The sequence below is a fragment of the Cucumis sativus genome, chromosome 3 (assembly GCF_000004075.3).
Source record: "Cucumis sativus cultivar 9930 chromosome 3, Cucumber_9930_V3, whole genome shotgun sequence".
NCBI lineage: Eukaryota > Viridiplantae > Streptophyta > Magnoliopsida > Cucurbitales > Cucurbitaceae > Cucumis > Cucumis sativus.
Genome location: NC_026657.2, coordinates 35,180,741 through 35,198,506, shown reverse-complemented (window position 1 = coordinate 35,198,506; position 17,766 = coordinate 35,180,741). Strand labels below are relative to the sequence as shown.

Here is a 17,766-nt window from a genome sequence, read left to right as displayed (position 1 = left end):
TCTCTTATATGATAGTCCAATTAGAATTGTTATTAAATCATGGTCAACTAAGAAATGAGTCTCTATCCATTTAGTACTCCATACAAAATTAAGAATCCATGTCTTAATTATTAAATAGATCACATATTAGGATTTAATCTAATAAACTAGCTGATACATTATTACTCCACATACACATCCACACTTCAGATGGATATAGATCACTTTTAGATGGATAGCATAGAAATTTCGTACAAAATGATCTATAAATAATATTAAGAAAAACTTTATGCTAAACTGCACATTTTATTTGCACAACTACATGCATGTTAAACAAGTTTAGATAGTAATTAAACATAAACTATCAACTTTATGCTATATAGAAAATAAACATAACCATCAACTATAGATTATACTGTTCGTTAAACAATTAACCAATAATTTCAAATATGTGATTCAAATCTCCTCTCAATACAAGTCACAACCTATCCTTCAAGTATAAAAAAGAGTAGTTGTAATATTCTTCACTTATGCGCCAAGCAAACTAAAGAGAATTGAAAATAAATTAATCATATCATTTGTTAAACTTATTTCTATGCATTCCGCTAACCACTTGACCAATCATATAGTTATGATATGCCAAACCTTACTTATCTTTAAAATATTTTAATTTTTATGTGTGATTAGAGAGAAAAAGATAGAGTGCATCATCTTGATTAGAATTCATTCAAGTGCTGCATTTTTTTCACGAAAAATACTTAAAAAGACTCTTTCAAATAACAACGGTTCTAAAAAGTCAAATTGTTTGTTGAATATGAGAATTCATAATTTTTTTTGTTCTATACATGAGTAATACTTGGACGAGTTGTAAACAAAAACTCCTTCGAGACTCAATGCATGCAATGAAAATGATTTTAAAAATGGTTAAAGTCACTTTGATTACACACAAAATCATCTTGAAATGGGTCACTAATCATTAAAAAAGATGTTTCAAAATGATTTTAGAAACAACCATTTTAATCAGTTTAAAATCCCTCGCTCAAACATATTACCCATACCCAAAGGCACAATATATATATATATATATAACTCCCAAATATATTTATATATAACAAGAAGAAGAAGAAGTTCGAACAATGGTTAGCTAAAGCCATTAAGATCAAACATCTTGCAAGTAGTAGAAGACGTATGATCATTATTATTATTACTACTAATTAATTGATCCTCTCCAGCATTATTCAAATCCATTCTATATCTAAACCCCGTCTCCTTTTCCATTACTGCATCCTTCGTCCTTTTACTCCCAAACAATCTCTGACCCTCCGATGTCGAATACCCATTGTACCCTTCCGGCCCTGCTTTCTCCCCTTGCACCAGTCCAATGCTCATGGACAGCCCATGAAGGCTGTGGTCGGGAGCACCTGACGAGGCTCGGTCTGCGTAGGGTCGGAGGGCCAAGTGGCTGTTGTGGAGGAGGACGTGTTGTTGTTGTTGGGCTTGTTGATCCTTGGAGCCCCCCTCGCTGGATGTCAAGCAACTGTCCATTGAGCAGTCAGGGGGTTGGCTTTGTTGTTGAGCACAAACCCTTTGGCTTTGGCTTTGATTGTGTAGCTCTGGAAATGCTGCGGTTAGACATTGAGTGGAGACTTTAGAGACTAATTCTGAAAGCTGTACTTTGGCTGCTTCAAGTCCTACTGTCCCTAAGTTTTGTCTTCCTAATGTTTCTTGTGCTTTCTCCAATACTGTTTGGAGATACTTCCCTTGTGCTTCTATTCTAAGTTGTAAATGCCTTTGTACCTGTCAGTCAATCACGTAAAACTTTATGTTAATTTCTCTACTTGGAAATGGTTTAAAATTAACAATATGCATGTTCCTATGTTTATGGACAAAAGGAACGATCATATTTTATTAGAGATCAGAAAGTATCATCGAAGTACAAATTTAGAGGTGTAGTTAGAGAGTTGATAATGTGCATATATATATATATATATGTAGCATTCCTCTAACTGTTGCAGTCAAAATTGTAAATTACATATATACGAATATAAATTAAGTTTTAGGGATATCAGCTCTGTGATTGGTCATTTGTATGATCAGATTATAGATTCGATATGAGCCAACATAAGATATATCATGAAGTAGAGAATAGAGTATATAATTGTAAATACAACTTTATATACACATCAAGTATATATATACCTCGAGTTGTTCGTGTAACCTTTTCTGCACTTCGATTTGCATCTGTATTGTTTCACTTATTTGAAGGCTTCTGGAAAAGAAAAATGGGTATATATAATTATAAATAAAGACACACTACTGATGTGTAACATGGCAATGAACGAATGTTGTAAAAGTGAAATGGTAAATTTTTAAAAACCGAGTTTGTTCATTAGTTACATTACACCCTCCAAGCAACATATATCTCTCTATCAAATCTTTGTATAAATAACACATATTGATAAAAGGAAATTATGAATAAATTGAGGTGTGTAGTACTTGTTGGACTGGGAGGTGGGTTGAGGGCCGACAACAATATTGCTAGTACGAGCTGCTGCTGCTGCTCCATTTGCCTCTCCCAATCTTTGGTCTACGGAAACCGCCACTGTTCCTACACGCCAACCCGTACCTATTTCAACTTCAGTTATTCATATAATAAAAACTGAATTAAATCAAATAAAACCCACTAAAACTACTTTTTCTTTTCTTAATATTTTTAAATATGTATGGCCTATGGATCTCCTTTTTTGGTTGCTTAATTAATTACCAGTTTTATTTGTTCCACTTCCACCATTTGCTTGTCCATGCAAATTCTTGCTTAGCCTGTATTTCTGCATCCCAAATTTAAAAAATAATAAATTATATTATCGTAAAACTATATACTTATCTTAATTTATAAGGAGATTAATTATCGATTCAAACTCATGATCACTATTACAGAGATATATACAATACATTGAATCAAATCGCCAATAAATTTAAAAGCTTTGGTTCCCTTTGAATAATTATTTTTATTCTTTAATTAGATGATTCTAAATTTTAGGTGTGTTTTCAAAATCAAAAGCCAAAAATTCAAAACTGAGGCTCTATTTAGTAACTATTGGATTTTTTTATAAAAGAAATTAATTCTTAATAATTAAGCTTATAAACACTTTTACCTTACCCTCTCTTAGATTCCTTGCTTTTGTTATTTATTTTTTATCTATGCTATAGTAAAGCAAGCCAGATTTTTGAAAAAAAATGAAAACATAAGTTTTTTAAGAATTTGTTTTTTGTGTTTTGAAATTTGGCTAAGAAATATATAAAATATTGCAAGAAATTAATGTAGAAAATAAACTTATTTAAAAAAAAAAAAAAGGAAAAACTAAAAGGAATTACCAAATGAGAGTTGGAAAAACAGTTTTTGAAAACTTGTATTTATTCAAAATTAGATTTTAATTAAATAGATTATGTACCTGAAGATGGCTTTTCAAGTGGTACAAAGTAAGTCCAGGAATGCCCATGATTTTCATCACAGTTTTAGGAGTGGCCTCTACAAATTAAACAAAAAAAATAAGAAAAACTAACCCAAGAAAAATTAAGAATAAAGAATAAAGATTTAAGAAATAAAGTGGCCGGGGGAAACTTACTGTCAGCCCCTCCCAATTGATTAACAGCTTCAACAAAGCGGTCATGCAAATCAGGAGTCCATTTAAGCCTAGGCTTAGCATCAGTTGAAAGAACAAGTCCTGAATCTCCTCCACCCCCATTTCCACCACCTTGTAAAAACATATGCCTTTCTGATGAGTGAATGCTCTTCCCTCTGTGTTGATGATGGTACATTCTGATCTTCCCTTCTGTATCATCATCATCAGTTTCTTTATTTTGTTATTTACTTTTTTTTTCTTTTTTTTTTCTTTTTTTTTTACAACTAAAGAAAGAAATAACAAGTTAATATTACCTGATGAAAAGTACAAAAAAAGGCAAAGATAGGGAAGGAGAAGAAGAAGAAGCTTGAAGTACTTGGTGTTTGGATTTTGCTTATCTAATTTATTTATTTCTTTGGTTGTGTGTGATGATCAATTGTGTTTGGTTTGTGGTGAGAGATCAAAGGGATGGGGGAAGGAAGGAGAACTTATAAAGCGACTGAGCAAAGGAATATAATCTTTACAAAACACACAATAACTACAAAAAGAGAAAAAACCAATTATTTTTCTTTCTTTTTAATTTTTTTTTTCAGAAGAACATTTTACAACACAAAAACACAACAAAATTTCTCAAAATTTCACAATTGAAACTGATAGAATCTAAAATTTTGCTATATTTTATAAATATTTTCTAACAGTTTTTCCATTCACAATAATTTTCCTTTTTAAAAAGAGAATGAAATTAAAAACCCCATTTGAAATATGTTTTTATTTAGAGAAAAATAGAGGAGGGCTTTCATTTTGATGCTTAGAATCAATCCCATTTGAGAAAGAGGAAGGAAGCTAATGAGAAAATATAATAAAAAAGCAGAAAATGAAAATGAAAAAGAAAAAGAAATTCGTTTTTTTTCAGAGGAATTGGAATTGGAATCCCATTCCCAGAATTAGGACAAGGAACTTTGTGAGTTCTTTTTAATTTTTGGTTAAGAGGGAATCCACTGTCCCTTTCGTTCTTCAAACCCCATTCCTTCAATCTAAGATTCTTAATTTGTAAATATCGAATGGATCCAAGTTTTTCCCCCCTTAGTTTTAGTTTTCTTATGTGTTGTCAAATCTTCATACATATCTATATAATATATATACATACATACAAACTATATATATTCCTATATATATTCTTGACTAAGAAATTAGAGGTTGTTCTCCAAATCATCCACTTCAGATATTATTTAACAAAAAAAGAAAATAAACGTTTAGTGTTGTGTAACGATTTTCATTTTATTCTATAGTAGCTATATTTATATATATTATTGATTTCTATAAACATGGGTGGATAATAGGTGTAAAGTTAATTATTAAGTGAACAACCAATTCAAAAAGTTAGTCCATCTATTAGGGTTCTTCTTCACAAACTAAATTAAAGGTCTATTTAGATCATGAAGTTGTTAACAAATTGGAAGACAAGATTTTAGTGTATGACTTATTGTGTATTAGTACAAATAGGGTAAGCTTGTTTAAGATAATATATCCCTATTCTTTATATAACAATCTTTTTGCATTTATTAATATTTTTGGTGCTACAATACAAGCATAAATTAAGATACAAAAAGATTGTACAATTATCCTTTTCACATGACATATTGTGAAAAAATATCAAAAATACATTCAAGGTAAAAAAAGTTATTTTATTTCTTTTCTCTTTCGTTCGTTCTAATCTTAGTATTAAAGCGAGGTGTACATTGAAATCTATTGCTTTTTATGTTATTAAATGACTACAACCTAACCTAAAATAAGGGTTAAGAAGTTGTTAAATAACTTAAGCTATTTGTCTTTCATAAAATAAATAGACAACAAATCAAAATACGTGTATAAGAGAAAGAGTGTTTATAAGGTTCTGTTTTAGAAAAAAGAATACTAAATATGGTTATCAAAAGAGATATCATGATCAGGATTTGCATTTGTAAAGTATTATAGTACTACTTGTATGAATTACAAAAGCTGGTATATACTATATTGTAGTGATTTGAACAGCACCTCGTAGTATACGATATCATGTCAAAACCATCCGTAGACAGAAAACTTAAGCTGATACATTAAGACAAATATAGAAAGCAGCAAAGCTGGGGCATTGGGACGACGTGAAGCAAAGAAAGGGAAGAACACAGAAGACCATCGTCCGAGAATTTAGAAGAAGATTCGTAGGAAGACCAAAAGCACCCAGAACTGGGAGTGTAAGATTAGATACATAGGAGAGAGAGACGGAACAAAAAAGAAAGAAAGGAAGGAATATGGAATAAAGGAATCGGTTCTGTTTTGTCTGCTTCAGTAAGTTTGGTACTTATTCAGCCTATAAAGAAAATATATATATTAATAATAAATATAATTAAATCAAAATAAGAAAAAACCTTCAAAATATTTACAAATAAACACAAATTTTCATTCTCTATTTACGATAAACAATATTACTTACAATCTTCTATATTATTAATGGTTATATTTTTTATATTTATAAATATTTTTCTGTATTTATAAATATTCAATTTTTCCTTTTCTTTTCTTTTTCATTGTTTCTTTTTCCCTTTTAATTTTTTTTTATTGTTTTTTCGTTTTCTCAGGTGTTAATGATAGCTAGAACAAAATCTAATGGGTATAAAAGATGTTAGCCAAATCTTCATATAGATTTGGCTAATTTGGGTAGCGCCAATCAACCTCTCAATAATTTTTTTTCGGTTTTCAAAATTTTTTCGAATTATTTTATTTCGATGTTATATATATTTTTGAAAAATCCCATTTTATTTTGTGTAATTGAAATCATCCATAACAATAAATAAAAGAAAATAAGGAAGAAAAAAGAGGGGGGGAAATGTAGAGAAATAGTTGAAAATAGTAAGAAAAAGAGGAAGGCGGCCCCGTCGAATCCAAAGGCACAAAATGCAACAAGGCACAAGTGGGACCTCCAACCAATGAATTTTCTTTTCTTTCCTTTTCTTTTCTTTTTCTATATTTCTAAGTTTCTAAAATTTAAAATGATATATATAAAATAGAATTCAGACTCGTGGCTTGCTTGGCCGGCTTTCCAGATTCGTAGATTTCTTTTTCAAATTATTATTTCTTTTTCTGTATGAATCTATACATGCATACATGCACTTCAAAAATAAAGAAATTCAAAACTCTTAATTAAATCTCCCTATTCTCCTTCTTTTCCCTTCTTAATTATTCTTAGTTATATACAATTCTAATTTTAAAATGATATGATAATCTAATATCCTGATGAATAAGGTTCTGTTCTGATCCCACGGGAATTAAACGCAATCTTTGTAGCTAAATATGCCCTATCTATCATTCTATTCACCAAATAGTACTAAACATATAATAATTAAATTAACCTAATTGGGGTGGTGAAAATTGATAATCAAGAGAGGGAGAGGACTATATATATATATATATATATATATGAAATATTTGAATAATTAAATTAATTATCATAATTATAATGTTATTGTATAAATTTAGAGAATAAATGTACATATGGAGTTAAGTTTGGAGGAATCTAAGAATTTTTGGCTTTAGAGTTGAAAAGCAAGGAATTCCCAAACAGTAAGGTGGTGGCATGTGGATAGAGGAATATATACACAAAAAAAGGTTCAAGGATTTGGTTCCCTTTTCCCAACTTACTAATTCTTAACTTCTTTCTTGTTTATTTCCTCACAACAAGATATCAATTATGTCCCCCATTTCAAATTAATATATATTAATTATAAACTTAATTACTCTAACCCTTATATCTCATTCTCCAATATCAACTTTATTAAAACCCTAACTCTTTCATTTTGATGTCATCTTATTACTATTGTTTTCATATCAAATAGTCTAGAAATGAAACGGTAAACTAATGTGTATATATATGATATTAGAACAAATAACACACTAACCTAATATAAAAAATGGTAGAAAAAGTATGATCACTTTTGACTTTACACTTGTCCAGCGTTGCAACAATTTTTTAAAATCATAAACTTTCAATTTCATATGTTATAGTTCTAAATTTACATAAGCGTTCCAATTTTTAAGCTCTTGATTCAATTTTTGCTAATTTAACTAATAACGTGTAAAAATGTTCATAACTCATTGTTTTTTAATAAAATAAAATTTTGCACAAAAATTATAAGTTTGACAAATGTACAAATCAAACTTTTGAATAATATTCCCAAATTTCATAACTTCTAACAAAAAAAAAAAAAAATCTAACGTTGTTTCTTTTATCAATTTATCAATTTTATACAATGTTTTATATTTCATTAAGCTTATATAATACTTGAAGCAAGAACTTATTATTAGAGAGTTATAATGACTATAATACTTATATAAGTTCACGATCAAAATTATTGATTAAACTAAAAGTTTAGATTACTCTAAGTTAATTAGTTAAACTACATGACACATTTTCAGAATTAAAATTTATCTAGTCCAAAAATTCTATTATAACATAGTAATATAGGACCAATCTGATTTAAGCATATACTCTCGGTCAACCCCACAGGTTGTTGAGAACTAAAAAAAATAGTTATAGAGCATTGGATTGTGGCAGAGTTGAGAAAGAAAGTAAGAAATGACCACGGAATGCTATTCGTTGAGGAAAAAGTTAGGTAAAATTTATATTTTAGAAAGAAGAAAAAAATTATATTCCTTCCATGTTAAAGAGAATGAGAACATGAGAATCCATATGAACTTCACACCAAAAGATGATCATAAGATATATATATATATATATTTACAATATGGTATATGTTTTATAGGGTTAGATTCTCTAAGTCAAGAACTAATATATTCTCTTTCGTGAATGCCACAAAAAATGGGTTCCCTAGTTCCCACATAACTTTTTTGCACCTTTTTTTTTTCTTTTTTATTTATACAATTTTGTTATATATTAATGATTAACATATCTTTAAACTATGCCCTATTCGATTCAATTAAAAATTAATTTACCCTATCTCCAAATTATAATTAATAATAATATATACATTTTGATATATTATATGGTTGCATTTTATATGAAACTCTCCCAGCCGAGTCAAAATGTCATTTTCGGGCATATATTCGCATACCATTTTCATATATTAGTTGGCAACCAAACTGATCTCCATCAGAATATATTTCTTATGTTAAGTATCTATGAAAGAGAAAAAAAATTCCTGTCTTGACTTAATCTCCATCATGCAATGATAATTTGGAATGTACATTTTATTTTAGAATTTTTAGTTATATATATAATTCATAGTGTGTTTCCATAAATCAAAGCTCACAAAATTAAACATTTTGACTATATTCTATTCATGTCTCTAAAACTATATAATTATATAAATCAACGTTTACAAAGTTACGTCAATTATAAAATTATAATAATAATTAATAAAGTTTGGTGTAATTATATGAAAAATGATAGTTTTCTCGATTAATATCTTAAAAGATTTTTAATATATAAAAAAATAGAGTAGTTGATTTATTAGTAGTAAGTTGATGATATAAGATATTTTGATTTAGTTGAAAACGGATCAATTAATAACCCATTAACGTTGTGTGTTACTCATTCAATATATATCAATCAATCTTCATAATATTATGAAAGTACATATAATATATTCTCTAAACATGTATAGTTAAGTTGAAACTTCAAATTGGTACAAGCACTTCTACTCTATCATCTTCACCTTTCTACCAAAAGGGGGAAAAGGGACATATTCGCCAAGAAAAAGACATTTTATTTCCATTTATAAACAGTAGTTTAAATCTAAACTAAAGTTGTCATTTTCTATATACACCCAATCCAACCCAACAAAGTAAAATCATGAGTACTTCAATTGAAGGCGTGATGATTGATGAGTATCATATTGGCCTTCTTCAATTATCAAGTTGGAGTTTATATGTTGTAATGAGTCTTTCATAGTAGAGATTTTGAGTCAAGGATATATTCCAAATGGCATATTATTATTGCATGTGCATGAACCTTTTAATTTAAACATATATATTTCCACTTCCATATGTTGATTATTCTCTACTACTTCCAATTTGGCTATACTCAGTTGTGTATAGGAACTCAAAGCTAGTGTGTGTTGTATGTGAGTGTCTTTGGTCATGTTTATCTTTTCATTTGCAAAAGTGATGAATTGTTTCCTCAACAACTCCTTTCGTCATTTGACACAATTGGTTGGATTTGGAGCTTTAATTTACACACAAACTTATATATAAAAGACTAGACAATGCCTTCTGGGGAATTAAAAGTGATATAAAGAAATGCTTAACACACTTGTGATATCGATGGTAATTTAAATAGTAATAGTTTATATCTGTTCGTGACAAAATTTATGCATAATGGACTTGTCAATGAATTAGGAATTAGCTTTATCTGAGCAATAATAACATAGGGGTATTTACAAATAAAACGAGATCATTGCAAGAAGAAAAAAAGGCCTCTTCCAATGCACTAAATAACCATCCAAAGTTAAGTGGTTAGAAATATAATTAATCCCCCTACATTGTATAACAAACGTTGGAAGTTATTATTCTATCTCCCAACAACTTACTAGTGGGTATCAAAAGTTCTTACAAACTCTTGACGAATATTTATGACGTAGGGGAAGATCTTATATTTAAAACCCTCCCTTTCAAATCAATTTTGCAGTATGAGTGAAAAAAACAAAATAAGAATAAATTAAAAAGTGCTAATTACGTTTTTTTTTTAGAATCATAATATTGGAATTATATAGGAGTGTAAGCAACAAAATGGGAACAAATTTAAAAATAAAAAAGGATGATGTGGTCGAGAGAATTAGAAAGAAAGAAAATGGCAAACATTACTAATTTGGAGGTTATCTATTCATTACTGTTTTGTATCCTACAATACACCAACCAACCATATAATAACTATTAATAACAAGACCAAATCAAATAATACCGTTGATGTATTCATAGCAAAATCAAAAGTTAGCTTTAGTTAGTTATTTATTTATTTTTTCTAGTTAAATATAATTTACCTTTCACGAGTTTATTCATTTGTATCTCAGTATTTAAAAACAATAATGAAGTATCAATGACTGTTATGACAAAATTTATCACAAATGAAACTAAAAAGAGCACCAACCTTAGAGATGATTCGAATGTAAAATGTTTGGAAAAGAAGCTTAACCAAACCCATGAAGCATCAATAATAACAAATCATTTGTTATGTGTCAAATGTAGAAAGATTTTAAAGGTTTTAAGGAGACGGAGCTTTAATGGTGATGATTTTAGACTTTTGGGGAAAAATAAGTCTAAAATCAGGATTTTGATAGGTGTTAATTGATTTGATTGTGTTCTTAGCTAAAAATTAGGGCATAGATGTAATCATTGTTTTTTTGGAGTTTGAGTTAATTGTGGGGTATTTCTCGTTCGTTGAATAATTATATTTGAGATGCACGTTTTTCACTTAGGTACGAGCATTTAAGACATTTGTAGTAGTTTTTTCTCTATATTTTTTGATTTTGTTATTTTATCAATTTAAATTAAAAAAAACCTTATATTTTGTTATTTTTCTAGCCGGCCCTTAAATAATATGCTATTATAAAATTATAATAGGTAACAATTTTACTAGAAAGTATATAACATTATTTTTAAAAAATTATAAATATTGCAAAGTCTACCATTGATTAATCAATATTTGCTAATGTTAATATCACAGTAGTAAATAAGAAGAGTTGCATCAAGAGATTTATTTGATATGGATATATGAATTATGCAAAACCTCCTTTATGAACTTGATAACATGACCCATACAATAATTGCAATAAAAAATCAATAATTTTTCTTATCTTTACAAGAATTCATAATATAATTTTTTTTTTATATTTTCATTTTCATTTATTTACTTCTAACCATAAAAATCATAGGTACTCTGAATGGTGCTCAACAACACTACAATGATGGGACGACTAAAAAACATCTAGATCGTTATAAATAACTCTTGGGTTTTAGACTTTTAAGTAACATGTGACTACAAAAAAAAAAAAAAATCAAATTTTGTTTCTTCCACGACCAGTTCTTGTTTAGATTGGTGGGTGAAGGAAACGTTGCACCACACCCATTTAATGTAATGACTTATGAACAATAAACAAATTTTAGTTATCAAATTTGTGCATAGGTAGGTAGAAGTGAGAGAAGGTGGATTATACAATATATCACACACCAAGTTCACAATCCTCATATCCTCTTTTAGGTTCATTGCATCTTGTCTTCCGTTCTTTGATTGATATATACAAGGATCTTGAATGTAAAATAAAATACCATCATTTCATACAAAATTTTAAAACATCAAACATAAAGAAAAATTTAAAAGAGAAAAGAAAAAAAAAAGACGACATGGGTGTGATTAAGCATTCAAACTTATTGGTTACTACATTCTTGATGTCATTGCTACCATTTACTATTGAGTCTCAATCTCATGTTGGCATTATTTTTCCTTTGAGGAAGTATGGTAATATTGTGTCCGGTGCTGATGTCACTAAGGTATAAACACACGATAAAAGTATATATCAAAGTGATGATCACTTAATAAATTAATTAATTATTTTTGCTGACTTTTGTAGTTTTGTTACCTAATAGGCTTTGAAAGATGCATGGAATGATGCATGTGCATCAGTTCGTCCAAGTGCAGTGGTTATTCCAAATGAAATATTTAAAGATAGAGAAGGAGAATTTAAAGGCCCTTGCAAGAGCCTTATTGAAATTCGAGTTCGTGGAACATTGCAGGCTAAAACACTCTCATGGAGATAGTTGGATTACTGTTTCATATGTTGATAGAATGACACTAACAGGTGGAGGAGTTTTTTATGGCCAAGGAAAGGCAGGTTGGAAAAAGAATGATTGCCATAAACGTATAGATTGTGCTAACCACCCTGTTGTAAGTTCTATACCTTATGTTTTTCTATTCATTAACCCCATTCGTCTTTGTTCATTCTAAAGTGGTTTGTTAGATTTTGTTCTCTATTGTTTTCATTTTTACAATTTGGTAAATATATTCTTAATATCATAGATAATGATTAAAAAATTAAATATTGAACAAAATTTAACCCTAAAAAATTAGACAAAAGAGCTACTTCTTTTTTTTAAAAAAAATCAAGACCATATAGATGGAGAAAACTCATAATTTTCATCCCTCCCTGATAGTTTGTGCTTAGCTTTCTCACCCTACCTCTAACACGACTTATTGATCACATATTAAATGAGCAAAGTTTAAGATTCAACTTCATTACCAATTCAATTGTGAGGAGAATAACATCACACTCGATAGCAAAAACTTTCATGTCAACATCCTAGGGTGCAACAACCTCACATTCCAAGGTGCCAACATAATTGCACCAGAAGATAGTCTCAACAGAGATGAAATACACATTGGTTGATCAATTGGGATCTAAATCTTAAAATCTCGAATAGCAATAGGAGATGATTGCATCTCACCTGGAGATGGAAGCAAATGAGTGAAAGTTTGAATTTAATTGCTAAATTTGCAACTATCCCTGTATAAATTTTTTTATAAAAAAAATCTGGTTTTCTAGTTTCTAATGGTTATAAAAGTTTGAAATTGTTACATTTAAATTTCAAACCTACATAATTCAAACTTTCATACAATAAATTCAAGATTTGTATACCTCAAATTTGTTTTTTATTAAAAATAATATATATATATTTATTTATTTATTTATATTTATATTTATACTTATTTATTTATATATTATATTAATTCGGGTTGGATTGGATTGAACCGAATTTTTCAACCCTCCAACTCGAGACCCAACCCAATCCTTATAATATGTTGGGTAGTTTGAATTATTAAGATTCAACCCATATTTGTACACCCCTAGTTTACTCCATCAAGTCATGAATGGTTGCATGGAATATTGTATCATTGACTTGCTTTTAAGTCTAATGAACTATTATAAAATTATTTTCTAAATATCATTTTATACTTTAGTAAACGTATCAATTTAAATTCTGAATTTTAAAAGTGTATCCAAATCAAATATAATAAAAAAATCTAATTAATACGATTACAAAATTTTAGAGCTTAAATTGATACAATTATTAGTTTGGAGTTTAAATTTAATTTATGCAAACTTTAAGTTTAAATGAATATTATTTTCTCAATAGTCTCTTGAAATTAAGTTAACATAAGTATAGACATCTTTTTTAAAAATAATGTAAAATTTGAAACATACGTCAAAAATAGATTGGTTGCAAAACTAATTTTAAAAATAGGTGAGTTGAGGTAAAGTCGACTTCCATGTCGTGGACCCTACATCTTTTATTTTTTCCTTATTTTTATATATATTACATTGGAGCCCACATTTTTTTATTTTCTTATTATTTAATATGTGGGTCCCACAAATTTCAATTTTTTTCATTATTTATATATACATACCCACATGTAATATGATATACATATATTAAACATTCAAATTCTAAAAATTTCTTTCTTTCTTTATTCAATTAATTTATTATTTTTTCTTTATATATATTTAAATATCTCAATCTTTAATTTTTCTTATTAAATTCATTTTTTCTAATTTAATTTAATTATTACTTAATCGAAATTATACATTTTTTTTCCAATTTTCAATATTTTGTTTAAAATCCAAATATTAAAGAAATATGTTATTAAAAAATATATTAAACAAATGAAAATAGTAACAATAATAATTAAAAAAAGTTGAAGTTACTCAAAATAATAATAATAATAAATCAATCCACATTACTAATTGAATAAAAAAAAATTAATGTATATATATAAACTAAATATCTCAATCTTCAATTTTTCTTATTAATTCATCTTTTTTAATTTAATTTAATTATTTTTTAACCAAAATTATATATCTTTTTCTGATTTTCTTGCTAAGAAAACACATATATTAACCAAATATGTTATTAGAAAATATATTAAACAAAACAAAATAATAATAACAATCGAAAGAAGTTGAAGCAAACAAAACAAAATAATAATAATAGTTGAAAGAAGTTGAAGCTTACTCTAAAAATAATAATAATAACAAATTTGCAATAAAAAATTATTCGTTAAGTTTTAAATTTGTAATCGAACCAATTCTTGTTTTTTTTTCTTTTGCCATAAACATGAATTTTTTTTATTCAATTATCAATGTGCATTGATGACCACAAGTGTTATTATTATTATTATTATTTGAGTAATTTTAACTTCTCTCAATTATTATTATTATTATTATTTGTTTAATATATTTTTAACAACATATTTTGTTAATATATTAGTTTATTTTTAAAAAAATTAAAAATTGAAAAAAAATATATATGTATAATTTTGATTAAGAAATAATTAAATTAAATTAGAAAAATAAATTTAATAAGAAAAGTTGAAGATCGAAGAATATGATATTTAAATATAAATAAAGAAAAATAAAAAAATAAATTAATATAATAAAGAAATATATTTTTAGAATTTGAATGTTTAATGTTTAATAATTTAGAAATATATATATTATTATATGTGGGTATATATATATAAATAATGAAAAAAGAGAAATATGTGGGACCTACGTATATAAATAATGAGAAAATAAAAAAAATGTAAGATCCATGATAGTATATATATAAAAATAAGGAAAAAAAATAGAAGATGTAGAGTCCACTTCACCTCAACTCACATATGTTTTAAATTTTACATTATTTTTAAAAAAGATCCTAAGCATAGCATTGGACAAAGTTATCAACAATTTTCATTGCTAACCTAAATACTTAATGATAATTTATAGAAATTCAATGTTATAGGTCCAATTAAACATGTAGTATAGTGAACGAGTTTGTCAAGACTAATTAAAACAGGTTTTCAAATGTGGGTCAATTAAACAAATTAACATTTTTTGCTAATAAATAACTTAAAAGAATAATCTCACACATAAACATTGGCTGCTTCCAATTAATAAAGTGTGCATGAACAAATTCAAGAATTCAATTTAATTCAAACCTCCAATTTAGTGCCAATTAGGAAAAAAGTTTTTTAAAAAACACTTTTTTTATTTTAACATAGTTTTTAACCTTTAAAATAATTGTGTTTGAATTCAAAAGTTTGTTTGATTTGTTATATACTAAAAATTATTTTCGGTGGAAATGATGGTTCAAGTTTACCCATCGTCGCTGAGAATGGTGGTTGAAGGTGGCCCTTGAATATTGCTAAAAAAAGTGGTGCTCGGAGGTCGGTTGACGGATGCCCATGGTTTTCTAAGGTTGACCAATGATGATAGGCTGATTGCTAAAAATTGTGGCTTTAGGTTGCTTTATATGGGTAATAAGAAATTGGTGGGAATGTTGGGTGGCGGTGTTGGTCAAAGGTTGGCGACCGATGGTTGCCGGAGATGGTGGCCAAATAGTTGGCCGATGGTGGTTGTTGGAGACAACAACTAGAGGTTGGTCGATGATGATTGCTAGAGGTGGTGCATAGAGTTCTTCACACAAATTAAGAGAGACTAACCATTAAACACTTAAAATTTGTTTTTCTAAAAGTTCGATTGTAAGTGTTTATCACAAACCTTCCTTTATAAACTCCTGTTTTCAAAATTAATTTTAAGTGGGTTGTTAAGCACGTGATTTTGTTTTTTCGAAGCAATTTATTTTATATGATAAATGTTAATTTATACTTCTAAACTTTGAGATTGTATCAATTTAAACCTTAAACTAAACTAACAATTGTATCAATTATTTAATCCTTAGAACTTTTAAGAATTGTATCCATTTAAACTTCCAACTAACCGTTGTTGTATTAATTTAAATCTTAAACTTTCATAAATAAATCAATTTAAACTTTGAACTTTTATGCATGTATCAATTTAAACCCTCAACTTTCATAAGCTTGTTCAAGTAAAACATAAATTGATACGACTATATAGGTTTAGAGTCTAAATTGATACAATTGTAAGAGTTTGTGGTTTAAATTGATACAAACTCCAAAATTCATGGGTATAAATTGAAAATTTTTCTACTCTATAATTTAACCACTTGAAAATGTATTACAAATCCACGTTTAATTTTCATAACGAAATTGGTAAAAGAAATCTTCAAAGAAAATTCAACCAACCTAAATATAAAAATGTGAGCAATTAACTTTAAAATAAATTATAACAATTAATAGGAAAGAGATATAGAAAATGACACTGGAAGTGTACGGTGGTTCGACACAATTGGTCTACCCTATTTTATATGTTTCTCTACTGCATATCATTATAAACTCGACTTTTTTTTATTGGCTTAAAGTCGAATCTTGTTCAACGATCGTTTTTCAATATTGAAGATGAAGCCGTTACAACAATTCTTTTCTATAATCGAAAGCAACTTTTACAATAAAATTTTAAGATGAAGAAAAAGATGGAAAATATTATCTTCATACATGGATACACAAATCTAGATTCAACTCTTTGAAACCAGCTAAGAACTTTACAAATAAAACCTTCTAATGGTATGCTATCATAGGTGTGTGACATGCTAATTTAAGTGTGTCATCAACCTAAGCTTTGAGCGAAAGCAAACACATAGATACAAAGCTTTCATTTCATCGTTAGAGTATCACATGTTTGAAACCTAAGAAGATGTAGAAATGAGAATTTAGCTCAATTTAACCGTCTCATAGAATTAATGCTTCTTAACTCGAGTTTTGAATGATCAAATATGTGTTTAATTACTTAAAAGTGTCTCAAATATACCTTATTGCATGCTTCCTCTTCCGTTCAACATACTTCACCAAACTATGTACTCTCTTCGTTAGGAATTTGATACTTGAAATATGTTCCATTCTATAATACCCGTTGGGATTATACATATACTTGTACCAATAAGTTGCTGTTTTGGCACACATCGCTTACATAAGTATTGATTAAAATTTGAGGGGTTGTTTGTTTTGTGGGAGTCCAAGACTTTCATGGTGTGAGAATTCTGATTTGGTAACCACATTTGTTTTATGTTAACATAAGATGGTGTGGATTTTCTAGATTTCCATGTTAAGTGATTAAATAGTAAATTTGGTACCTATTATTTAGAGAAAGTTAAAACTTATTATCTATATACATTTTTAATCTAATTACCACGAAGCTCACTTTGACATAGATAAAACCTCGTA

The 17,766-nt window shown here is 27.9% G+C and overlaps 1 protein-coding gene across 4 annotated transcripts; it reads right to left on the bottom strand.

The window, feature by feature from the left end:
* Positions 1-935: 935 nt before the first annotated feature.
* LOC101206445 (myb-related protein 2) lies at positions 936-4,096 on the bottom strand. 4 transcript variants are annotated; one of them, XM_031881659.1, is made up of 7 exons: positions 3,917-4,096; positions 3,606-3,812; positions 3,432-3,508; positions 2,744-2,807; positions 2,476-2,581; positions 2,179-2,248; positions 936-1,776 (listed from the first exon to the last, which is right to left on the bottom strand). In XM_031881659.1, exons 2-7 carry the CDS (start codon positions 3,796-3,798, stop codon positions 1,120-1,122), a joined length of 1,167 nt encoding a protein of 388 aa, XP_031737519.1. In that variant the 5' UTR covers positions 3,799-3,812; positions 3,917-4,096; the 3' UTR covers positions 936-1,119. The 4 variants fall into 4 exon arrangements, with proteins under 4 accessions (XP_031737519.1, XP_011652324.1, XP_011652325.1 ...); XM_011654022.2 differs by having other exon boundaries at positions 2,476-2,605; positions 3,917-4,095; XM_011654023.2 differs by having other exon boundaries at positions 2,476-2,587; positions 3,917-4,094.
* Positions 4,097-17,766: the final 13,670 nt, after the last annotated feature.